This window comes from Podarcis filfolensis (assembly GCF_964270895.1).
Source record: "Podarcis filfolensis genome assembly, chromosome: Z".
NCBI classification, from domain to species: Eukaryota; Metazoa; Chordata; class Lepidosauria; order Squamata; family Lacertidae; genus Podarcis; species Podarcis filfolensis.
The window spans coordinates 37,867,063-37,892,670 of NC_139617.1; the positions used below are offsets into that span (position 1 = coordinate 37,867,063).

The window sequence follows — 25,608 nt, forward strand, 5'->3', positions numbered from 1 at the left end:
TAAAAATACACACAAAAGTACATTTGAAACAAAACTAAAACCACACAAAAGGTAAACAGCTTTGGAATTTTTTTTGTAAAACACTTTGCTTTGAGCTTTTTTACAATCAAGAGGTGTATAAATTTTTATGAAACAAAAGATAGATACAATGACAAAGACCTGTTTGTCAATCTGGGAAAGTGTGTCAGAACAAATATATCTTATTTTCAGAGGTGGGTGGTGGGTGGGATGTAACTAAGTACACAAGTTCTGGGAGCAGGTTGCTCAGCTGAAAGGACCACCTCTCCCCATATAAACCAACCCAGGCTCTGTGTTCATCATCTGAGGCGCTTCTTCTTGTGCATCCTCCAAAAGCAGTCCAGAGTTAGGCAACACAAGAACGGGCCTTCTCGGCAGCAGCTCCCTGTTTGTGGAATGCTCTCCCCAGGGAAGTTCATCTGGTGCCTTCATTATACATCTTTAGGCACCAGGGGAAAGCATTCCTCTTTAGGCCTTTGGCTGATTAATATTCTACAGCCTTTTTAATGTGTTTGTGGGAGTTACTGTTTTTTGTTGTTCTTGTTTTAACTATTTATTTGTGCTTTTACCTTGCTTTCTTATCCTGGGGACCACCCTGAAATCTTATGAAGGGCCGCATATAAGTCCAATAAATAAAATATAAATAAATAAATAAATAAATAAATAAATAAAAATAAATATGAGCTTATTTGGCAACATTCATGATTATTTTATATGTTTGGTACAAATAAGAACTATGGGGTCTCTTTTACACCACTCATTCTTTTTAATGCTTTCCATGATTTTTATTTTATTACCCTGTGATTTATTCTTCCTGCTTTTATGACTACTTTTATTATTGCTTTTAGGGTTACGGTTAGGGTTTTTTCTTTGTTTGAATAATTTTAAATACATATATATTCAATTGTTTCTGGAAAGTGCAGTTGGTGGGTCCCTGTTGTTTCTTGACAGGAATTACATTTCGACAGAATAGGGGCAGCCACGCTAGAACCACTGCTCAGAGTTACTGCAGAGCAGGCTTCTGAGATCTTTGGAACTTGCAGCAGCAGTAACAAGTGAATGGATTTCTCCCAAACCCCCATCCCTCATGAGAGCAGACTCCCTCTGGAACTGGCACCACAGCTTCTGCTCACCTGGCTGTCTTGGTGACATTGGCTCTCAGCATCTTTACAGCTACCAGAACTGCCTGGCTGGAGGCTTCTGAGGAAGCACGACCCAAGAATTCCAGGAGACCATCAGCTTCGCACAGGTGGACCTTCGTGGGAGAGGACAAAACCAATTTTAGAGTAATTGTCAAGCAGAGATGGAGAGAAGTAGACTCCTCTCAATGCCCTATCCATACCGTCCATTTTACCCACAAGCATGTTAGGTGCATATTAGAGCAGGTAGCTAATTAACTCTCTTGCAATCTACCTGAAGAACATTTCTTAGACTATTTGGAGATAACGGTAAAGGCTAGATCTAGCTAGGAGGGCCCAGGGTGCAAAAGAGTCCAGCAGTTGTTCACAGTTGTTTTGTCAGCTATTTTTCCAGACCCTGTTCCTTAATCACCATTGCTCCAATGTGTGTGCTCTACGGATATAAGGAGGCAGAGATTTCCAGAGTTTGTCGCTGTCAGCACTGTTTCTGTTCCACTACGGTTCAGCTTCTGCTAAATCCTATGTTACTTGTCATGCAATTCACAAAGGTCAAAATGAACGTAATTAATTTCAATGCATTTCAGTGAAAGAGGGGCATCAAAAACAATGCAGAAAGTAATGCAATTATTTCTGTAGTGTTTGTGGATTAAAAAACAACAATGATAGCGGATATTGCTTGTGTCCCCTTGAGTGATTTCTGTTTCTGACCTCAGACGACTATGTGCAATGTGGCAAATTCTATTCAGCATTATTGTTTCCAGGGGAATTCTCTGACAACCCTCATGTATGCTGCACTAATTCGGCACACATGCAACCCAAATTCTGCACCAAGAAAAGCTGGACTCTGAGACATGGATAAATTATGTGAATAGAACAGATTTGCTCCCCCCCCCCGTGGTTATTCTGCTAGTGATAAGGAGTTAGGGACAGGGATCATAGCTTCACCCCAACCATAGGGCATGAGATTCAGCTACCCTTCTGTCTGGCTGAGAGGATTTCTCTCTCACCCTCATAAGGACTAGAAAGCTGCTCTCTTTCAAGGGGAGCTGGCATTTGCAAGAAGAATGATCTCTGAGCCGGCTATAATCCTCAGGGTTCTTTTTCTGCTCTTTGGGGAAATGCAGCTTGCACAGCCTTGTCAACTGGCAGCCCTCAAGCCAAATGGTGCTAGCTTTTCTCATACCTGGTTTTAAGTATATCTGGAAAAAGGAATAAACACACACCTCCCCAAACTGCCCTTCTCCCAGCTTTTCCTTGAGCCGCAGCTGCTGCCTTGGGAACTCAGCCACCGTGATGTCCTTCTTGGTCAACGAGTCCACTGTGATGGCTGGCACAGCATATGTGTTGTTTCCTGTGACGCCCTGCAGGCTAACAATGTCCGTCTCTGCGTAGTGGGGGACGTTGTTCTGGAATCCCTGGTGAGGGGTGCACTTGGTGATATCTGGCTCGGCATAGTCACCGCTACATGCTAGAACAACAAAAAGGGGGGTTGGCAGATGAAGATGTTGGACTTTTTGGAGCTGGCCGACCTTACTGGAAGAATCCGTGATCAGAAAGAGGAACATCAAGAAGATTGGAAGAAATTTAAGGAATATTTAGCTAGATATCATAATATAATGTAAGTTGAAATACTTGCAAGTACTAAATTGGCCTAGGATTAAAGCATGTTGAATTGTATAATACTATGGATTGAGAATATTATGAAAAGGAAGGAAGATAGCAATTTGAACAATTTAATTTTATTAGAAAGTGGATATTGGAAAACTGCTATAATGAGATTTATTGAAATTCAGTTGAGGGGATTTGAGGAAGTCACTTAACAATGGAAATAAAATTGGATTTCTAAAAGTTAAGTGTTTTGCATGTTTGTTTGTTCTTCCTTTCAATATTGTAATGGTTTTTTCTTTTCTGTGTGTTATATCTGTTATATCTGCTAGAGGCAGAGCACGTAAGTATATGCTTCACCCTGCCTACTGGTAGAGCCAGCCATAGTTCAGAGTTCACACAGCCCAATCTGTGTGCTCTGAAATGCATTGCTGCCACTGCAGGTGGTCCTACCTGAGTCCTCAGCGCTTTGGGAGAGCTCAGGCAGTTTCTGAAGGAGAGTGATGGGCTGGTGATATTCCAGGTCCAGTGGGAAGACCCTCTCATAGGTGGGGTTAGTCTGGTGGATCTGTGTCTGGCCATTGACAATTCTGGAGCTGTAAAAGGACAGCCGAACAGTGGCGTCTTCTTCCAGGATCCGCCGAGGAGCCTAAGGGCAGAGAGGAGAAAGCTGGTAAACCCTCTACATCAGGCATGTCTAACTCCCAGGAGACTGCAATCTACTCCCACTATAAAAAAATCTGGCAGTGATCTACCCATTGAATTGACCAAAGTTGTTGAGTTTTTTGGAGGGAGGATTGATCAGAGTTGTTGAGCTTTTTTGGGAGAGGAACCCTAATGACTGCATGATCATCCTTGAAAGTGTACAGTCAATACCTGATGATATTTCAGAAGCAAAGGAGCATGTATCCTTGTGCTCTTTTGTTTGCTACCTTATCCTTGTACTTAAGGAGTGTGTGAGCATATCAGCCAAAAGTCTGCCTTTCTGAATAGTCTATTTGATCAATTGGTTAATAATAATAATAATAATAATAATAATAATAATAATAATAATAATAATAATATTTTATTCGTATCCCGCCCTCCCCAGCCGAGGCCAGGCTCACAGCAGCTAACATCACAAAAATGCTCTCTGGTGGCTCAGGACTGACTGGTATTCTCTTAGTTGTGAAGAGAACATAAGAAAAGCCCTGAAGAATCAAATTAAGACCCATCCTGGTGTCCTGTTTCCCATTGTGGCAAATCAAGACACCACCGGTAAGCCCACAAAAGCAGGGCTTGAAGGCAATAGCCCTTTCCCATTGTTGCTCACTAGTGGATGATGTTCACTGGTTGCTATCCTCACGCTCAAAACTAGAGACCTCCCCATCTCCTCCATAAATGTGTCTAACACCCTTTGAAAGCCATCCAGATGCTCACACTGCATCTCTACGACAGTGAATCCTGCACAGAATCATAGAATTGGAAGGGACCCCAACCCCCTGCAATGCAGGATTCTCAACTAGACCATACATGACAAATGGCCATCCAAGCTCTGCTTAAAAGCCTCCAAAGAAGGAAACAGAAGTCATTCCTTTCATCTGTCCTGAACTGCCCACACAGGGTGATCCAGTTCCCCACCCCGATCCAAGTTCTAGAACACTCAGTGTGGGAGATGCTCATGTGATTCCTCAGTTCCCCAAGCAGGAAGGGTCACAGCTATTTGAATGGAAAAGGTCCCAGGTTCAATCCCTGGGATCTCCAGGTAGGTCTGGGATAGGGTCCTGGTCTGAAATCCTGGAGAACTGCTGACAGTCTAGGCAGGCACCTTTCAGGTGGGTACCATTACGTTATAAGAGAACAAGGAGGTGTTCATGATGAGTTCCAAAACTTCTTTTTCTAGAAAAATAGCACTGAGTGTAGGCATTATTGAGCTAGATGGACCAATAGTCTGGACTCAGCATAAGGTATCTTCCTACGTTCCTATGCAATCAATCAATGGGGTTGGCTCCTCTCCTTCCTGGAGGATGAGCTTGGGTTGCTAGGACAGCCTTGCATTTAAGCACTAGCCTGGTTACCACTGGTGAGAACAAATTCTACACTGGTGAGTGTGCTGGCTGGCAAAGGAGAAACAGAGCCCTCTGTCCCCCATTCTGATAGTTGAGGAAGCTTGTTTGCTGGCTGGTAACATTTGTGGGCTTATTTACAAGGCTGTGATAGGAAGTTTTCCCGCAGCCAGTCAATCTACCATAGGACACAAGATACCGTCTCCAGCCGCATCTGGACGTGCTGCCTCCACAGGATAGCAACAATGACGAAAAGCAGCAGCAGGATAATGGCCACAAGGCAGCTGACCAGATTGGAGGTGTTGGAGTCCTCTGCCTTCGGAGCCACCCAGGGACTCGTTGCAGCAGGTGGCGAGGTGGTCCCTGCAATGGCAAGGAGGTGGGCAATCAATCAATCAGTCAGTCCATTAATCAAATAATTGTACTTGTGGCAGATTCCACAGTGGTCACTGAAAGGGCAGGCAGTAGCAGTAGATATAAGAATATTTAAATAGGCTGAATGCTAGTCTTATTCAGAGCAGACCCAACAAAATTAAGGGATCTAGGTTTTTATGTTTTAATTGGAATTGCTTTTAGAATGTTTTCAGCTGTAACTGCTTTCTGTTATTTTTGTTTGCAAGTTTTTCCAAAATATTTTAATCAGTTTTAGAAGGAATTTGCTTTTTGTTTTTTAACCAAGAGCTGTTCAGGGTGAAGAGGGTATAAATACAATAAATTAGCCACGACCATTATTTTCAATCGGTATACTCTGGATTAGGGCTAACTTTGAATAGTTATTTATTTATGTGACTTGCATTTTGATGCTTAGGATGCCTCAAGTATGCTGCAGTCAAACTGGACCATCAACACATCATTCCTCTTTATTAGTTGTTCCCAAATGCTTCCCCAAAGTTATTAAATTATTGGTGTCTGGAGGGGCTCTCTTGAGCTATAGCACAATAGACGTGGGGGGAATTACAGGATTTCAGCAGGAAGTTACAGGACATGTGCTGATTGAAAATGAAGCTGGATGTCTGCCCCAGGGAATGGTAATGAAATCAGTACAATGTATAAGTGTTCCAGTATAAAGAATGCACAAATGATCATGAATGCAGAATAAAAAAGGGCGCCTGGATACAGAAAAATATCTAAGTGGATCGCACAAAATGCTATCATAAAAGCACAAGCCAGAATGCAAATGGTTAAAAAAAAATCAATAGAATATTAAGAAAAATGTTGCAACAAAAATGCTGAGCAGTGTGATCAGAATAATAATAATAATAATAATAATAATAATAATAATAATTTATTTATACCCGGCCCTCCCCAGCCAAGACTGGGCTCAGGGCGGCTGAGTATAAGTAAAGTAAGAGTCAGTGAAATCAGTAGTTGTAGAACAAGCAACAATCTTGCCTACATAGCTTTTATTCCTTTAAATTGAAAAAGTCCCAGACGCTTCCAACTGGGGAAATGCCCTTTGCCAACCTAGTTGCTGACGTTCCTAAATCCTTGGCAGGGACACCAGCTCCTTGGGGTCCGAGCCCTTTTCAGCACCCTCAATATTATGGAGGTAGAGGCCACCCCCTCCCCAATATCCCACAGGCGCAGAGCACAGCATGGTGCAGTGCAGCTCAAGTGGCCGGCTCCTTCTCCCCCTCCTCCTCTTGCCGCAGAGGGGAAGGAGGGTTGATGGAGCCTCCTGCCAGTGGCGGTGTCAGGAGGAGGCAAAGGAGGAGCCACCAGCCGTTGAAACCATGCAGCCAAAGTGTTCAGCTTTGCCCCTGGCTCCACCGAACGTCCTCTGGCACCTCTGATCCATGGACATAGCAATGGGCCTCATACTTACACCACGTCCCTTCTGTTGTGTTGAGTTCTTCCGACGGGAGTATCTCTGAGGTTGTGCTTGAGGCCAGAGTGACCATAACGGGGTCACTGGCATCCATATCTGCTGGAGAAGCAATGACAAGAAACACATAAGTCTGTCGCTCAGAGCCTGGCCATTTCACACTGCGGAGCCAGGTAGAGAGAACTTGGCCATCTAGACACTCAGCTGGAGAACAGCAAGATCTCATTTTCTGTGGGGTTTATCCACAGGGGGGCCTTCCAGCTGTTATTGGACTCCAATTCCCAGCAGCCCCAGCAGCCTGCATAGTCAACCGTAAGGGATGAATGGAACTGTACTCCAACAAAATCTAAACAACTACAGGTCTCCTATCCCTAGTGCCTCAGACTGGTCATACTGGCTAATGGCACTCCAGATCAGGCCGTCTTCTGTAGCCCTCTCCCTTTTTTTGGTCATGCATATTTTCAACCATAAGGGCTAGATACTTCTTTAAATGAAAGCTTACATTATAAGAAAACTGAATTCTTCACACACCACCTATACCAGTGTGGTATAGAGGACAGCGTGTTAGAATAGGCCCAGGGAGACAAAAATTCATAACCTCCACTTAGCAATGAAGCTTTATGACATATAAGACAGCAGGTCTCTAGCCTGGGAAATTTCCAATGCATAGTTTGACACAAAGAGAAGCAAAGATGAGGGAGGAGAGGGGTGGGAAGGCAGGGACTGACAGAGGAAGAATGGGGTTATTTCAATTACACCTATTTAAAACTTTGTTCTCTTGAGCCTGTCACTCTTATATCCCGCAGTCCAACCAACCTCACAGGGTTGTTGCGAAGATAAAGTGGGAGGGGGGATGGTACGAAAACCCAATAAATAATAAAATAGGGGCGCAGGTGTCTAAACCACTGAGCCTCTTGGGCTTCCTAATTAGAAGGTCGGTGGTTGGAATCCCTGCGACAGAGTGAGCTCCTGTTGCTCAGTCCCTGCTCCTGCCAACCTAGCAGTTCGAAATCATACCAGTGCAAGTAAATAGGTACCGCTGCGGCAGGAAGGTAAATGGCGTTTCTGGCATGGTGTTCCATTGAGCCAGAAACGGTTTAGTCATGCTGGCCACATGACCCAGAAAGCTGTCTGTGGACAAACGCCAGCTCTCTCTGCCTGAAGCGAGATGAGCGCCACAACCCCATAGTTGCCTTTGACTGGACTTAACCGTCAAGGGGTCCTTTACCTTTTTTTTTTACTCAATAAATAATATAATCATTAATAATTTGATGCTGTTGAGGCGCATCTGGAAGAAACACAGTATATACTAGGCAAAATATTATCCTGCACTTGCAAATGAAGCTATTCCCAAGGCTGCTCACCTGATTGGAAGGAAATTTCGCTGATCATCATCCAGGTGTCAGCAAAGTAGAAGTGGCAGAGTATGGCTTTCCCCACACGCTGACTGAGGGGGACGGTCACAAATCGTGCGCTGGGGTTCTTGTCGTCCAAGACGGTGTCCACGCCCACTGGGTCTGGCTCCCACTCAGCGATCAGCCGTGGCTTGAAGAAGCACTCCACCCTCTCAAAGATCTTCACTCCCTTGGAAAACATGTTGTTGCAATGGACCTGGAGTTGGAAACAGCAGTGGCCACGTTCAAGGACTCTTTTCTCCCTCAGAGGGCTGGGAGGGTTATAAAATGGCTACCAATGCAGGAGGCATGCAACATGGCTGCCAAGGGCCCTACCTTCATGGAGGTTGGTTTTTTAAAACATAGTTATTACTTTTTCTGATGCAAAGTGAGTTATTAACATAACAGGCTTAAAACAGTTCAATAACTATAAATACTGGTAACCTTATTTATTTATTATTTATCTTAACTCTTTCTTTTTTCATATATATACAGTATATGGGTTACAGGGTTCTGAGGTGAAGATATAATCAAAAGGTCCACTAGTGTTAGGGTACATTGGAGGCAGAGAGCAGGCATTTTTCTTATTTCTATGTTTTCTCAAATGAGTTCTTTATCTTTTGTCCCCTGACTGCCTTTAGTTTTTGTGTTAATTTCTCTAAAATAGCCAAGCCTTTCAGTACCACTGGCTGATAGGAACTTTCCGTAGTGTCCATCAGTTCTGAGCTCAGGAAGCCAAAAGTAAACGACTCAGCAGCACTTTATGGATGAGATCTAAACTTCTGTCTAGAAACGTATTTAGCAACACCAACATCAAAGATGGATGTATCCATTGACCAGTAATCTCAGTTCCATACCTTCATGGATGTGAAGTTCCTTTGCCGATCGAACTGGAACTCCATCTCAACAGCACCGCTGCTGAAGCTGTCGTTCTTCCAGCCAACGTAGTCGTAGCCTGGCCACACGCGGTACTGGTGGCTCTTGGTGAAATCGTCCAAGCCCAGGACGCCATCTGTCAGCTGGCCCAACCCACCATGCAGGAGCCTGGCAAGAGAGCATTTCCGGTTACACGCCAGCAAGGAGCATCCCTAGACTGAGAGGTGCCATCTTCAAAGACATGCCAGGCCTTTCCACCGAATGATCAGCTTTCGTTAAAGGGAGGAGACATGAGAGGGTTAAGAAGGCGGACAAAATACACTTAGAGGCAGTGCTTTTCCCCCGAGGGGTACTCAAGGGTATGCAGTACCAGCACCTCTTTTGTTGTTGTTAAAAAGTGTAGCACTTACTGTATGTAACAACTTCATGGTGAGTACCGGTACCTATTTTTCTAGGGAGGAAAGCACTGCTTAGAGGGAAGTGGCTAGATAAGGGCAAAGCTAAACGGGTTGTTAAATTGCATGCATAGACAATGAATGTGCGTTATCTTTTTTGCTATGCAAATAGCAGCTGGCGGGAAAAGAGGAATTTAACTCATTGGGCCTGCCAAGAGCTCCTTATTTAGTGTACATTCATGATGACTGATGCTCTCGATGGGCCTGTGAATGTTTCTTCATTTCCAACTGGTGTATGTCCTGCTACTTCCTGCTGAAATCCTGCCACTTTTCATACCACAAATGTTCAGGGTGGGGTGCCCCGCTTTTGTTGTGTCATAGCACTAGAGTGCCCCACCGGATGGCAATAATGAAGCAATGCTGGGGAAGCATCATGGAACAACTCAAACAGCAGAATGATATGTGGACAGTCCCGTATAAATCCAGCACAAATACTCTATTAAACCATCAATGGCACACAGCAGAATACACCCACGTTTAAGAACAAAAAACACCGCTCTGGAGGTGCCCTTTCTCTCCCTGTCATGCCCCTGACCAAAAGATCCCCTATCTGAAGCTCTGCTGGTGCAAACCAAGCGGAGTGTCTCTTGAAATGAAACTTCAGAGAGAAGAGATTTCTGTTGAGACTGCCTGAGGCAGTGAGAGAAAGAGCTAACCTCTCCCCCACCACCACCACCTCCCCGCTCACTCTCATTAGTCCTGGGGCTGCTTAAGATTTCCCTTGGGTGCCATTTACAGGACAACAAAATGTACTTTTTAACTGAATTCCCACCATTAACAGCACACCCAGTTTAGCCCTAAGATTTCCAGTGGCTGGGCAGTGTGGCTGCAGCCTGACTCATTTGCTCTCCCCTGTGACTAATAGAGGTCAAATAAGTTACGCAAAACATATATGCATATTTTCTCGATCTGTTATGCAGATTGCGAAATGCAGCTTCGTTGCGTCACACAATTTTTGTTGTCATAGTTTGAGTGCAGTCCACCCACTGTCCAGCTATTTAACACCTGTTCTGAGCACCCAAAAAATCCCAGGCACTGATCTCCTTCCATCGCCCAGTTTGGAAGGTGGCCTTCAGGCGGAAAAAGGTTCCCCATCCCTGTTTTAGAGTACTGAGGGAGAAAGGGATGTTTCACCCACCCACGCAGAGCGCTTCTTACCTGCGCTCCTGATAACCATCATAGGTTGAGTCATTGAGGTAAACGATCGGGTGGCCGGGAGCTGCAATCATCTCCCCCTCTGGCATGCTATAGGATTCCAAACCATCTAGGAAAGGAGACAACTAGGGGTCAGTTAATATAATAATAATAATAATAAATTTTATTTATATCCCGCCCTCCCCAGACGAAGCCGGGCTCAGGGCGGCTAACAACAATAAAACAGTACAAAAGTACAGCACAAACAACACTCTAAAATCATTCATTATAAAATTAATTAATTCAAGCCACTGGCAACCATTGGGCCAGAGCTCCGCGAAGATTGCTGAGGGAGGGAGTCAGGCTGTGCCCTGGCCAAAGGCCTGGTGGAACAGCTCTGTCTTGCAGGCCCTGCGGAAAGATGTCAAGTCCCGCAGGGCCCTAGTCTCTTGTGACAGAGTGTTCCACCATATCGGAGCCACAGCTGTAAAAGCCCTGGCTCTGGTTGAGGCCAGCCTAACTTCTCTGTGGCCTGGGACCTTCAAGATGTTTTTATTTGAGCACCGTAAGTTTCTCTGTGGGGCATACCAGGAGAGGTGGTCCCATTGGAGGCTTTTGAGCCCTCTGCCTGCACAACTTACCTGAGCAAGACGAGCAAGGGTCTTCTTCCCATCTCTTCTTGGCCACAGGTGGCCAAGGCAGAAAACAAGCAGGCTTTCAAGCCAGGCAGCCTTCTGGTGGCAGCTCAATCAATACCTGAGCAATGATTTGCTCAGTGTTGTGGATCTAGACCAGAGTAGGCAGCTATATAGTGCGACTTGGGACTCTGACCAGTGGTGCTGCTGAAGAAAGAACCCAGCAAGCATCTCCACCTCAGCGTACCATATGGAGCAGCCTTCTTCAAGATGGTACCCTCTAGATGTTTTGGACAATAACCCCCATCATCCCTGACTGTTGGGGCTATTGTGGCCAGGGATGATAGGGGTTATAGACCAAAATATCTGGAGGACACTGGGAGGAGGACAGCTGATACATAGAATTACAAACACCAAGGTCCCACTACCAGAATTCCCTGGAGCCTTATCGGGGACTTGCTGAAGTTCAAGTCCTTACCAGACCAAACACAACCGTAGAGTTCCACCCGCATGCAGACAGTCATGGGCTGCTCAGTCACTGGGATCACTCGGATGTAGCGGGCAATGACAGGCGGGCGAAGGTCTTTCAGGACAACGTCATATGTGTCAGTGTTGCCTTGAATCACCTGGATTGGGAAGAGGTCATGATAAGGCTATTGTGCAATCAGCATCTGATAAGCAGCAAACACTAGAGCACTGATGAAGAATCACAGGCCAGGGGGTTAAATGTGGCCCTCTGGGCCCCTCTATCTGGCCCTAAGGACTCTAACCATGCCACACCCCTCACCAGCCCTACTTTGCTACCACACAGCCTGTTTATCAAGCATTCCCTGATTGGTTTGCAAGGGGATTAGATGACATTGGCTATTTAACGAGCATTCCACCTGATTTGTATGCGGGGAGGTTAGATGATGGTTGCATCAAAACAAGGGTTATCACCCACCCCACTCACACATGAAAACAAAGACCACCACAGCCAACCACAAACAAACAACCACCCCCTAGGCCAACCCCAACCTCTCTCACCACCAAAGGAACACAAGTGAACAGCAAAGAACCTGCACAAACAACGCTGACACCAAACCCTACATATAGTAAGTAAAATAGAAACATCGCGACCCGATCCCACCCCCCCATCTTCCCCCACACCTCTTTCCCCCTTTTCTTCCTAATGTCTCAATAAATGAAACTGATCTGTAAAAATGTTACATGGGGGGAAAAATATGAGAGACATTGCACACACACACACAAAAACAAGGGTTATGCCTGGAGAGCCACTGCCAGTCAGTGTGGACAACACTGAACAAAATAGGTCAGTCACTCAGTATAAAGCAGTTTCCTATGCTTCAGAGTAAATACCTTGGCATCCGCTGACAAATTTTCAACCCGAAACAGATCCAGAGATTGGTCTGAACCAAGCGCAACAAGGAGTTCAAGGGCTGAAGTTAAAGAGTGGTTGGAGGTCACCTGGATAGGTGACCTAATAATTATTTTTAATGAGGCTTAGTAACTTTTGCAGATTTTCAAGGGCTCGTCACTTTCTTCAGAGATGTCCTGACGGCATCTCACCCACCTGCTTGTTCTGACGATCTTTCCAAGAGAGCCATCGCTCCCCGTTGCGGCTATAGTCGATCCGGTAGGCACGGGCAAACTCTTTCCCAGTTGCCCGGGCATGCCGACCTTGCGTCCCCACCAATGTGATGAAGAAGAGTTTATGTAGGTCTATCTGGAGAAACTGCACATCTTCAGGTTGCAGGAGACCGGCTGGACACCATGCCCCATCACCCTCTTCTCTCAGCAACCTGAGAGACAGAGAGAGAAAAATAATGTCACAACTCAAAGATCAGGTGTGAAAGTGGGAAGAACATGCAAGGCCAGCCTGAGCACAGAATTCATGTGTTCTATGTGGAGCTGCACTTGAGATTGGTCTGGAAGCTGCAGCCAGAGCAACATGCCGTGGCTTGAGTGCTCACTGGGGCAGGATATCACCACCATGCTCTAGTGCTGCTGGGGGGGGGGGAATGCACTGGCTGTCAATTAGCTACCAAGTTATGTTCAAGATGTTGGTTCTGGTGTATAAAGCCCCATACAGCTTGGGACCAGAATATCTGAAAGATTGGTTCATCCATTATATGCGTGATTGATCACTGTGCTCTGCAGGAGAGAGATGCCTATGGATACCACCTTTCCAGGAGATTGTTATGCGCAACATAGGAACCTTTGGTATAACACCAACCTTTTGGAATTCCCTCCTGTTAAATATTATGACAGGTATAATCTCTGTTGTCTTTCTGGCAGCTGCCGAATAGCTCCCTCTTTCAACAACAAGAGGTATTTCCCAGACTGTACTGGATTTTTTCTTTTAGTTCTGCTTTGTTTTATAGCTTGCCCTGAAGCTAAGCCCCACAGGTCATCCTGCTCACCGTGCATACTGAGGCCCCGTGGAGTCATACCACTGGCTGGAAGCAGTGATGTCCTCATCTCGGATGGTCCCTTCGTGCATCCCCAGAGGGTATCGGCATATCGCTGAGGGAAGAAGAAGAGTTTGGATTTGATATCCCGCTTTATCACTACCCTAGGGAGTCTCAAAGCAGATAACATTCTCCTTTCCCTTCCTCCCCCACAAAAAACACTCTGTGAGGTGAGTGAGGCTGAGAGACTTCAGAGTAGTGTGACTAGCCCAGGGTCACCCAGCAGCTGCATGTGGAGGAGCGGGGAAGCGAACCCAGTTCACCAGATTACAAGTCTACCACTCTTAACCACTACACCACACTGGCTCTCAGGGAGGGAGGGGACGGGAGGCAAAATGGTCACATTAGCATAAAGGCAGAGAACTTTTAAGAAAGTAGAGTTATCACTCTACAGGATCCACTTTCATTTTATCACTGCTCAGGATTGATTCATTGTGGGTGGGGGGGGTGGGCTCTTGTTAACAACACTGGGAGTAGCACTGCTTTAACTGACCTCTTGCCACTGCCCTGGGCTCATTCTCCACATAACACCTTCTGAAGTTGCAGAGTCGCCAATAAATGCCTCCTTGGATACTGTGAAGTCATGACAGCGCACAAACTACCCTGCTAAATTGCCTTGTCAGGGGGGCTGCAGTTCAGGGGTGGGGAACCTTTTTTAGCCCAAGGGTCACATTCCCTCATGTGACACCTTCTGAGGGCAATGTGCCAGTGGCTGGAGCAACAGGTGTGGCTCCTAGCTCTGTACAGTAAAAGCCAGAGGTTTCTACATGCAGCCAACCCTGCACGCATCTCGCAGACTGCTATCCATGCAAACAAGAGACATAACTGCAGTTCAAAAGCAGGAAAAAGCTCTTTGAGTAGAGAGCAGAGCAGGGCCTTCGAGGGATGGGGGCGGGAGCTTGAGAAGAGGCCCAAAGAGGGCCACTTTTGGGGCCCAAGCTTGAGGTTCCCCACTTCCCCTTGTGGCTGCAAGATTCCTGCCTTGATCAGTGGTCAGGCTAGATGGCCTCTGAGTTCCCTTCTAACTCATATAATTCCTTCAAACCAAGCATCTGAAAGCCAGTCACCAGAGCTCTCTCCACCAAACAAGATGGAAAGGGTGCCAATCCTATGAAGGCCGCATTTGTCAGGCTCCCATCCCAAATCATGACCATAGCAACTTTTGCTTGAGAGCAAGGAGCAGATCTTTATTCAAGCTGGTACAGGCTCTGTGACAAGCGCAAGGCTCCAAAGTCAAGATTCCAAGGTCTATGAGCAAGGCAAGGGGTTCATCATGGCCAAGCAAAATCTACAAAAGTGTCCCGACAAATGACACACCCCTCCCACCGAGCTTTTAAATATGAGGTGGGTGAGGTTGCTTATAGAATTCTCTTGCCATCCTAAGCCTGATGCACATGCACCCATGCATTCCACCTGGACAGATGTGTCTGATTCCCACCTAGGAAGGTACAAGACTGTGTCCTGCCCCACCCCCTCCAGCTCCACTGCCCCCTCCTGCTATTCACCCCCTCCCTCTGGCTAGCCAAAGTCCCCCTCCTCTCCAATGAAGAAGAGTTTGGATTTGATATCCCACTTTATCACTACCGGAAGGAGTCTCAAAGCAGCTAACAATCTCCTTTCCCTTCCTCCCCCATAACAAACGCTCTTTGAGGCGAGTGGGCTGAGAGACTTCAGAGAAGTGTGACTGGCCCAAGGTCACCCAGCAGCTGCATGTGGAGGAGCGGAGACGTGAACCCGGATCACCAGATTATGAGTTCACCACTCTTAACCACTACACCACACTGGCTCTCAGACAGGCGGAGAAGAGAGCTACCAGTTCTGCTTCTCCCTCTTTGACATCTAGAGGCACAAGGCAAGCTCCTCTCTCCCGCCTCAATCCCTGGGGGCCAGCCTTCCAGCCCTCCATCTGCTGCTCCTCCTTTGTCTTCTTCCATCTGGGGCTGCCAAACCATGCCAGATCCTGACAGAGCTGAGGAGCCAGTGAAAACTCAATACTTGGCCTGATATTCTTCACCTATAGATAGTCCCTGGGTAACATCAATATATCCTTATAGCTTCCAGCGCCACTAATAGGCTGGTAACTCCCACCCAGCCCTACACTGCCACCCCAGAACTTCCTCTCACTCTCCTGTCCTGCACTGCCAAGCCTGTCCATTTCTGGCACCACATTTTAAGAAGGATGCAAGAAAATGGGGTTCTGAGCTTTACCCCACAGTCAAATCTGGCCTGTGAAGCTAGATCCTGATAAGCATCTGGCCCATGGAGCCAAAAATGTTTCCCCACCCTTGTTGTCAACCAACCCTCTCATCTTTCCTGCCAAACCCTGCCCTCCTTGTTCATTCTCCTGCATTTACTTTATTTAATTGATTTGATTCCATTTATGAACCGCTTCCCATAAAATATCCTGAGGCAATGTCACCATAAAAACACCACTAAAAACAATTTGAAATAATCCCATATGGAAAAATAATTATATATGTGCAAACATTAAAAGTAATATATATATATAAATGCAATTAAAAACTACAGTGGTACCTCTGGTTAAGAACTTAATTCGTTCCGGAGGTCCAGTTCTTAACCTGAAACTGTTCTTAACCTGAGGTACCACTTTAGCTAATGGAGCCTCCCACTGCCGCCGCACGATTTCTGTTCTCATCCTGAGGTAAAGTTCTTAACCCAAGGTACTTTCTGGGTTAGCAGAGTCTGTAACCTGAAGCGTCTGTAACATGAAGCGTCTGTAACCCAAGGTACCACTGTATTCTGAATATAAATGCAGTTAAAAATAATTAATTAATGCAATATATTGATGCAATTTTAAAAACTTACATACAGTCATACCTCGGGTTGAATGTGCTTCAGGTTGAGCGCGTTCGGGTTGCACTCTGCAGCAACCCAGAAGTACCGGAGCGTGTTACTTCCGGGTTTCGCTGCTCGCGCATGCGCAGACGCTCAAAATGATGTCATGCGCATGCGCGGAAGTGGCAAAACGCGACCCGCACACATGCAGATGCGCCGTCGTGTCTTACGTTCCATTCAGAATGTGAACGGGGCTCCGGAATGGATCCCGTTCGCATCCCGAGGTACCACTGTATGTAGTTGCAAATTTCAAACTTAAAGGCATAGAACAGGCATACTAGCCTTGCCTTTATCTTAACTCCTCTTCTCCTTTTGTTACCTATATTCTGTCCACTGTCAAGTCAGGTCAGGTCACCTTTTACAAGAAACATAGCCAAACACAGTGCCTTTCAGAGGCTGTGGACTACAACTCCCAACAGGCTTGGCCCTCGCCCTTGCTGGCTGCTGGAGTCCAGTGTCATCTGGAGAGAATCATGCTGGCTACCACTCTTTTACAACATTGCAAAAATACAGCCCTTCCTCTCTGTCCCCTTGGCAGAAACCAAAACAAGCTTGTCTACACTTTGTCACCTCTTACTTAGGCCAGTCTTCCCCAGCCTTGTATCCTACAAAGGTTTGGACTCAAGCTCCCGTTAGCCCTAGCTAGCATAGCCGATGGTCAGGGATGATGGAGCTGCAGCCTGCCTGTTCCAGTGCCTGAACCTCCAATTGCCCCATGACCTGGCATGAGTCCGGCACTTCTGATCCCAGCTGCTGCCTAAGAAGGTAAGGAGAGTCTGCTGGATCAGGTGAACAGAACGGCCCATCTAGTCCAGCACCCAGCACTCACAGTGGCCAAGCAGATTCCCCAATGGGAAGCCTGCAAGCAGGACCTGAGCACAAAAGCGCTCTCCCTTTTTGTGGTTTCTAGTCACTGGTATTCATTGATAGCTACAGGTGAAACTCGAAAAATTAGAATATCGTAGAAAAGTTCCTTTATTTCAGTAATTCAACTTGAAAGGTAACACTAATATATGAGATCGACTCATGACATGCAAAGCGAGATCTGCTTCTACTTCTCAGAGGTCCAATCTTGCTCAATTTGCAATCCTTGTTTTGCTGATTTCCTTGAATATTCTAATTTTCTGAGATGGTTAATTTGGGGTTTTCATCAGCTGTACGCTGTGATCATCGCAATGATAACAAATCAAGGCTTGACATATCTCGCTTTGCATGTCACGAGTCTATCTCATATTAGTTTCACCTTTCAAGTTGGATTACGGAAATAAAGGAACTTTTCCACGATATTTAATTTTTTGAGTTTTACCTGTAGAACAAATAAAGGCTTGATATATCTTGCTTTGCATGTCATGAGTTTATCTCATATATTAGTTTCACCTTTGAAGTTGAATTAGTGAAAGAAAGGAACTTTTCCACAATATTTTAATTTTTCGAGTTTCACCTGTACATCCTCCATGAATTTGTCCAATCCTATTTGAAAGCCATCAAAGTTGGTGGCCATCACAGCCTCCTGTGGGAGTGAGCTCCATGAAGTTAACTATACACTGTATGAATTTATTTCTTTTATCTTTCCCGAATCTTCCAGCATTCAGCTTCACTGAATGTCCACAAGTTGTAGTGTTTTGAGAGAGGGAGAAAAACTTTCCTCTATCCACTTTCTCCATGCCATGCCCCACTGTATAAACTTCTATCACGTCACCTCTTACTCGTACCCCCCTCTAAATCAAAGTCCCAAATGCCGCAGTATCACTCCAATTTCTGTCTCATACAAGCTGTGCTACGGCATCACATTTTGTAATAAAACACAGCAGCTAGCGCTGAGGGTACGATGGGAGAAGAAATTAAGTTTGCACCGAGAGGCATAGCAACATAATCTGTATTTTCCAAAAGAAGATGGCAACTAAAACACAGCCATCCTTCAAAATTTGCACTCTTCTGAATTTTGCAGTGCAGTTCTCAAGTCAAATAATGTGTGCAAAAAAATCAGACACCAGGGTGTCAGTGTGCATAGAAATGCATTCGATCCTGAAAATAGCACAAAATTCAGGGAAACTTCCTTGCAAATGTTTTCTAGGCCAAATTGCAATTTTAAAAATGGAGAAATTTGCACTAAGATGCTAACGAATTTTATTGAGGGCTCTTAAAAAAACAGCAACCACAGACTGATGTGGAGAGCTGAAAGTTACAATGGATACTGAAATTGACAGACTGTTTTTCCTGAGGGGCTCATGAGCACCACAAGTGGCAGGAACCCAAAAGTCCCTGGCTGTTGGGGTACAGAGATTGGGATGGCTCACCCAACAATTTAACAACACACAAAGAGCTTCCTACCAGGGTTGACTTCAGAGCTGGAGCAACGAGAAAGGCTGGCGAGAAGGAGGAGTAGCAAGCAGAGCATCCTTGGAGATGTGGGAGACGATGCCCACAGCCCGCGGGGTCAGTCGGGCGGTCCTCCCTGGCTGCCAGTCACTGCCATTCAGATCTCTGAGAAAAGGAAGAAAGACATGATTGGCTTGCAGCTAGATTTTCAGGCGATGTCTACCTATGGTGATATAAAAGTGGTGTCTAACCGTTTTTTGTTTTTTTTTTTTGTTTTTGGTTCAAGATCTGCATTCACCCCTGGCCAACTCTTTAATTAAATAGAGATTTATGGACCCAGGGCATGCAAGTTTACTATCTTATATGACAGGGATAATCATGCATGTAAATTGGATGCAAATTATCCAAGGGCAAGAAAACATCATAGGGGTGGGCTAGCTGGCTATCATAGGTGCTGACCCTTGAGTGTTTCATTGGGCATGTTCGGACTTGCTATTTTGGGGTAGGATTCAGTCACATACTGGGGAATTCAGCTTATCCAATTATAATTGATTGGGAGGTCACTCCCCCCCCCACAAAAAACTTGACTTTTTGAGATAAGGAAGGTGACGGGGAAATGTACTGGAATGGTAGGGAGACTCTTTGCTTTCACATGCCATCAGCTAATCTTCCTACAAGCAAAGCAGGATAAATGCTCATTAAATAGCCAGCTTAATCTAATCTGTCCAGAAATAGATCCGGTTGATCAATAAAATAGGTGTCAGGAAGCACACATTCATAGAATACCTCCAGGGTGAATTTTTATTTAAAAATATTTCCAGGTTATAAGAACATAGGGAGCTGCCTTATACTGTACCATGTCAGACCATTCATCCGTTTAGCTCTATATTGTCTACACTGACTTGTAGCAGCCCTCCAGGGTAGGGTTTACTTATTTACTTATGTAGCTGAAGCCAAGATACATAAAACAAAACAAAATACATGACAGGCAATATAATTATTAAAACTGTGCATTCCGCCAAATAAAAATCTGCTGCACTGAAGAATTTAACATGATTTCCACAAACACTTCTCTGAAAGATTTAAATCTTTGAACAAGGCTGTTCTTAAGTCCTCATAAACATGTACAGACTCTCTCTTTCGGAGGAATACAGGAAGCTGCCTCATATTGAGGCAGGCCATTGATCCCCTTAGACAACAAGGCTCCAGAAGATTCCTACCCCAGTCTGTGTCGATTGCAAAAGTTGTGCTAGGGGGTGGGGGCTGGGTTTAGCAGCCCTAACTCCTTTCCACCCTTTTCAATGTAATGGGATTCCTTTGCATCCCTCCCATCGGTAATACACATTTGTCCCAAACCTCCTCACTTATGCCCAAGCACAGATAGGAAGGTGAAACCTGAAGCAGCCCAAATTGTGCAGACGGAGAGCTCATGAAAGTGTTAAGATCTCCTCGCCGGGGGCCCGGGGTGGATCTAGTTGCTAATTGCTAACAGCTGGCAAAATGTACATTAAAAAAAAAAATCCACCACAGCCATTGGATGAACAGAAACATTGGGAGCCCATCACAGAAAGAAAGAGGCGGGCTAGGAGAAGAGGAGACAGAACAGCTGCTTGAACCTTGAGTTGGCGGGAGGGGTGGAGGCAAAGGCACCCATTCCATGCTGGAGAGAAGCCACTCACTTATTCTTGTCTCATCTCTCATTCTGTTACATACATGTGCACTGCCTCTTGTGTGCCCTTGCACATGCAAGGCTCCTGGTGCTCTTGCATACTCAAAACATTGCTACATGCGCACCACTCTTGATAGCACACAACACACCCCTCGTCCAAGTCCTCTGCAGGGAGCTGTTTCGAGGAGGAAGTGGGCCCCTCAGCATCTGCCCACCTCCTGCTCCTCTCTCAAAACCTTGGTGGAGTGACTAGATCCACACAAGCTCCTGCCCACTTCCCACAGCCTGGTGCGCCCTCCACAGACGAAAGGATGCTTGTTATTTGTTCTGCCTCATTCCACCCCTTTGCCCACATCTCTAGATTTCTCCCCAGTTTGGAATCGGCTGAGTTGGGCCCACACATTTCAGCTGCCAAGAGAGTGCTGGCTTTTTCAGCCAGAGGGCCACAATGCCTGCTGGATGACCACCCAGAGCTGTAAGCCAGTGGTGGGCAGGGCCAGAAACAAAAGTGGTTGGAGCAATACATGTAATGTACAGCACGAGTTGGGCAGCTTCAAGTAGTGGCACCACCATGTGGGAAGTCAAGCACAGATGCAATACACCAGACAGGCCATTTCCGGGATTAAGGGAGGTCAAAGTGGAGGCAAGTATTTTCAGCTAGGCTAAAGGTACTCTATCATGGCAGAAGCTCCATGTTTGCCAGTTAAGAAATGGAGCAGAGGTAGCTTTTCAACTTGTAAGCCAAGGGTGAAGAAACTTCTTCAAGCCAAATGGGGCATGGCATTCCCTTCTGCACAACTTTTCAGGGGCTTCATGCCACTGGTGGGTAGGGCCAGAGGCAAAAAGCAGGGACAATTAATGCAAAAAAAATCCCTTTGTACAGTAGACACGGTTCTACACACTCTCACACGCCTCTCCAAAACCTCAATTCAGGCAAGCAAGAAGCATGATCAGAGCTCAAGCACATATTCCAACTAGTCTATAACACTTGGCCTGGAGATAGTTCCTAGGGCCAGACAGAGAGACCTGGAGGGCCACAAGAGGGCCCCAGCCCTCAGATTCCCCACCAATGTAGACATGTGGGAGGAGGGGCATAAATGTGGATTAGAAATTAATTGGGCAAACAGAAATGATGGATTTATGACAGCATAGCCACCCATGTGTCATCCAGACCATTTCAAAAAGCAAGAAAGTGGATCATGCTCATCACTATCATCATGGCATGCACATGCTGCGTATTGATTCCCCAAACGTCACCAATGCTTCTGCTTGTCTTATGTTCAAAGGCCAGGGCCTGCTTTTGTTGCAAGAAAACATGGTACACTTTCACCAAGTAACACATTGCACATCGGCTCTCCTCACGTGAGAAGAGAACGTCATGAATTTCCTGCTCTTGTTTGACCGAGAGAACGCTGCGCATCTCCTGCACACTCGAAGCACACCAGTTCCTGCCCTTCCGAAAATAAAAGAGCCTGATCCATCTTCCCCACACACAAAGCGAGGACGCCGACACCCCTTTCCCTCCTCCCAGGGGAAAGGCGAAGCATCCTTGCGCCCCTCCTGGCCTCTGCGTTGCCCACTCCTGCCTGCTGTGGCCAGGGCACCCAGCTGAGTCCCGTCCCTCCACAGCCAGGAAGCACAAGAGGGCACAGCTGGGCCTCAGTGGCTCCAGGAAAAGAGGGCAAGCAGCCAACATTGTCTTGAGCCCGAACAAAAGAGAAAGCATGCAGGAGAATTTGCAAAGGGGGCTGACCAGAGTTGCAGAGAAGGGCCCTACCTGGCAGGCCTAGCCTTTGTGCAGCTGCCGCAGCTGCCTCCACCGCCATAGCAATCCCAGCCTTCCTACTGCCATGGATTCCGCTGCGCTGGGCTTCCCAGCATCTCTCCCAACACCACCCCGCTTCGCAAGCAACTTTTCCAGCAGTTTGGAGATCCGCTCAAACTTGTGGCTCAGACTCCTCCTCCTCTCTCCCTCCAGTCCTTCCACACACAGGCCCAGGAGACTTCCTTGCCTTTGTCACTACAGTTTCTATGGCAACACCCTGACGGAGGCCATGGAAAAGAGATTTCTGTATATGTGTGTTAAAAGAGGGAGAGAGGCGGGAAAGAAAAAGCTGCTGTCTCCTTTAGCCTCTGTCCCTCCTTCCTTCTCTCTCTCTGCCTCTCCCCACCTCCCACCCCCTTTCTCTTTTCCTCCAGCCCCCTTGGCTGGGAGCAGACTCCATTGGTGGCTGGGCCAGGCTTCAGCCTGGAGTCACGCCAAGCATTGCATGCACATGAAAAACCCACAACATTAAGGAAGGGTTTTCTCCCCCCCGCACAGTAAAACAGGGGCTGTGTGGTGTGCACATGTTGGTGTGCTTCAAGGCTTTCTTCTCTCTCCCCACCCACCTTTGACTCTCCTCACCCTCAGTTTATTTCCATATCCCTACAAAAAACTGGGAAGTCCCACACCAAGGCTGGAACCGGCCCAGAGCTGCTGCCGCCGCTCCTCCTCCAGGATCAAATCTCAGCTCGACAATGCCGAACTTTTGCCCTTTGCAAATGTTGTGGTTCGTCAAGAGGGTTTTGGCCTGAGGGTGTCCAAGGCATGCACAAGCAAAACGAGTATATCATGTAGGGCATCTTGGGGAAACGGCCACTGTCAGAGGGAAGGAGGTTGGGCTGTGCAATGTCAGGATTAAAGGCAATATGTGATTGTTCCCTTCCTCAATTAATCCCCGCAACAACCCTGTGCGGTAAGTTAGGCTGAGAGGCGGTGACTGTCATCCAGTGAACTTAATGGCTGAATGGTGGTTCAAACCCTGGCCTCCCATGTCCTAGTCTGACACTCTAACCACTACACCACACTGGCTCTCATATGATGCCCACTCTTTACTGAGCATCTATTCTGATTTGTTTGCAAGGATGTTGTTGCGTTACGCTACGTTACGTTATTGATCTCCCACCTTTTTCTCCAAGGAGCTCAAACTAGAGTGCAGAGTTCCCCCCACTCCAACCGCATTTAATCCCCACCACAACCCTGTGAGTGAGGTCAGACTGAGAGGTAGTGACTGGCCCAAGGGGTCTCCTGGGTCCTAGTCCAACACTAACCATTTTACGCACTGACTCATTGTTATAGGACAGTGGGTGTTCATCCTGATTTTGATCCCATTGCCCTATACATAGCAGTATCATGCTACTTTCATGATCATGGCTCCCCCTCTTGCCACCAAAGAATCCTGGGAAGTGTAGTTTGTTATGGGCGCTGAGAATTGTTCCGAGACCCTTATTCCTCTTCCTAGAGCAATTGCCTTCTCAATCTGGCCCGTGGACAGTCCAGGTATCAGTGTGTTTTTACATGAGTAGAATGTGTCCTTTTATTTAAAATGCATCTCTGAGTTATTTGTGGGGCCTGCCAGGTGTTTTTACATGAGTAGAATGTGTGCTTTTATTTAAAATGCATCTCTGGGTTATTTGTGGGGCATAGGAATTTGTTCATTTCCCCCCCCCAAAAAAAAATATAGTCCTGCCTACCGCGTGGTCTGAAGGACGGTGGACCGGCCCACGGCTGAAAAAGGTTGCTAACCCCTATCCTAGAGCTACAACTCCAGAGTGCTTTAACAACCAAACCTTCTTCACAGGGAACTGTGGGAATTATAGCTCTGTGAGGGGAATATGGGGTTGCCTAGCAATTCAGTGCTTTGGAGGGGATACTAAAGGGTATGCAGCACCGGTACCTTTTCCACCCAAATGTTGAAAGTGTGGTACTTACTGTAACAACTTCATGGTGCGTACTGACACCTCTCTCTTTCTCTTTCTCTTTCTCTTTCTCTTTCTCTTTCTCTTTCTCTTTCTCTCTCTCCATTGCTCAGTACCCTTAACAAACTACAATTCCCAAGGTTTTATGGGGAAACCATGACTGTTTAAAGTGCTATGATACTGTATGTTGCAGATGGGGCCTAAATCTCAAAGCGGGAAAGTGGATGTGTATTCCACATTAAAGGCACACAAAGGTAAATAATGTGTGTACGTGAACATGAAGCACAGTCTGCTGTTTCACATACCCTGCAGCTGCCGAGGTGTGTTTCGAACTGTAGATAACAACATTGTCAGGCAATGCTGGCTCCGCCTGCCCGCCCACCCAAAATTTAAAACCAAGGAGTCATCATCCTGTTCATCTTTAACTTGGTAGGGGACATAATAAACCAGACTTCATAAACTTGATAGTCTCCAAATGTTTTGGACTACATGTCCCATCAGCGCCAACCAGCAAAACCATACTGGGGGGCAACTATCCCCCACTCTGGGTTGCCTGTTTCCTTCCTAATTGTCTCCCTCTGTGACAATGGAGTCTTTTTGCACAGGATCCTGCTGTCTTTTTGTGGAGTAGCAGCATGAAGGGCTTCTTTTTTCTTTTACAAATTCTTCAGAGAACAAGCAACCACCACTCCAAAACGTAACAACATAGGAAGAGTCCTGATGTGAGATCAGGCCAAAGCGGGCCCACCTAGTCCAGCATCCTGGTCTCACAGTTGCCCACCAGATGTCCCACCATCCCGATCGCTCTTCTCTGCACCATTCACAGCTGTACAAAATCATTTTGGCAAAGTGGCAGTGTAAAGTCGTGAGCCTTTGATATAATGTCTTAATGCCCATCATGCATCTGGTTTTACATGTCTGTGCAATGGGAACAAGAAGCATCCATTCCTCTACCACTACCACCACTGCCCAAGATTTAACTTTTAGGAAGAACCCGAGGCGCCAAAACTGCTTGCAAGTCATCACACTAACAGCATTTTAACAAGGCAAGCCCCAAACAGGGTGGGGGTGAGGGTTACGGAGAATAATTTGCCAGTTATGTACACTCTGTGGGGCAACTAAGTAATTTTAGACCTTGAACGTTTACTATTCTATTCAGGGAAGGGGAGGCCTTTACAGTCATGGTACTATTTCAGCAATGAAGTGGACAATTAGCATTTATTTTCTCCCTACAACCCCCTGTCCTGCTCCAGTACCGCTGACCGCCATACCACACTTGATAGCTGCTTCTACATTCTTGATATGTTAGAGCAGGGTTGGGAAACTTCAGGCCTGACGGACAGAATGCAGGCCTCCAGACCTCTCTATCTGGCCCACAGAACTCTCCCCGAGATGCACACACACTTCACCAGTCCATACCCCTCTC

At 46.4% G+C, this 25,608-nt stretch overlaps 1 protein-coding gene across 1 annotated transcript in view; it reads right to left on the bottom strand.

The window, feature by feature from the left end:
* The window catches only part of LOC310754792 (discoidin domain-containing receptor 2-like), a 49,504-nt gene extending 26,910 nt beyond the window's left edge, over positions 1-22,594 (bottom strand). Inside the window, exons 1-13 of the mRNA XM_083597102.1 lie at positions 22,219-22,594; positions 18,785-18,937; positions 13,550-13,652; positions 12,700-12,928; positions 11,605-11,752; positions 10,516-10,621; positions 8,884-9,070; positions 7,997-8,243; positions 6,633-6,734; positions 5,007-5,170; positions 3,216-3,411; positions 2,381-2,625; positions 1,152-1,273 (exon numbers count right to left, since the gene is read on the bottom strand). Of these exons, the coding sequence (XP_083453228.1) occupies positions 1,152-1,273; positions 2,381-2,625; positions 3,216-3,411; positions 5,007-5,170; positions 6,633-6,734; positions 7,997-8,243; positions 8,884-9,070; positions 10,516-10,621; positions 11,605-11,752; positions 12,700-12,928; positions 13,550-13,652; positions 18,785-18,851 (1,916 nt within the window). The 5' untranslated portion in view covers positions 18,852-18,937; positions 22,219-22,594. The remainder of the gene's footprint in view (positions 1-1,151; positions 1,274-2,380; positions 2,626-3,215; positions 3,412-5,006; positions 5,171-6,632; positions 6,735-7,996; positions 8,244-8,883; positions 9,071-10,515; positions 10,622-11,604; positions 11,753-12,699; positions 12,929-13,549; positions 13,653-18,784; positions 18,938-22,218) is intronic.
* Positions 22,595-25,608: the final 3,014 nt, after the last annotated feature.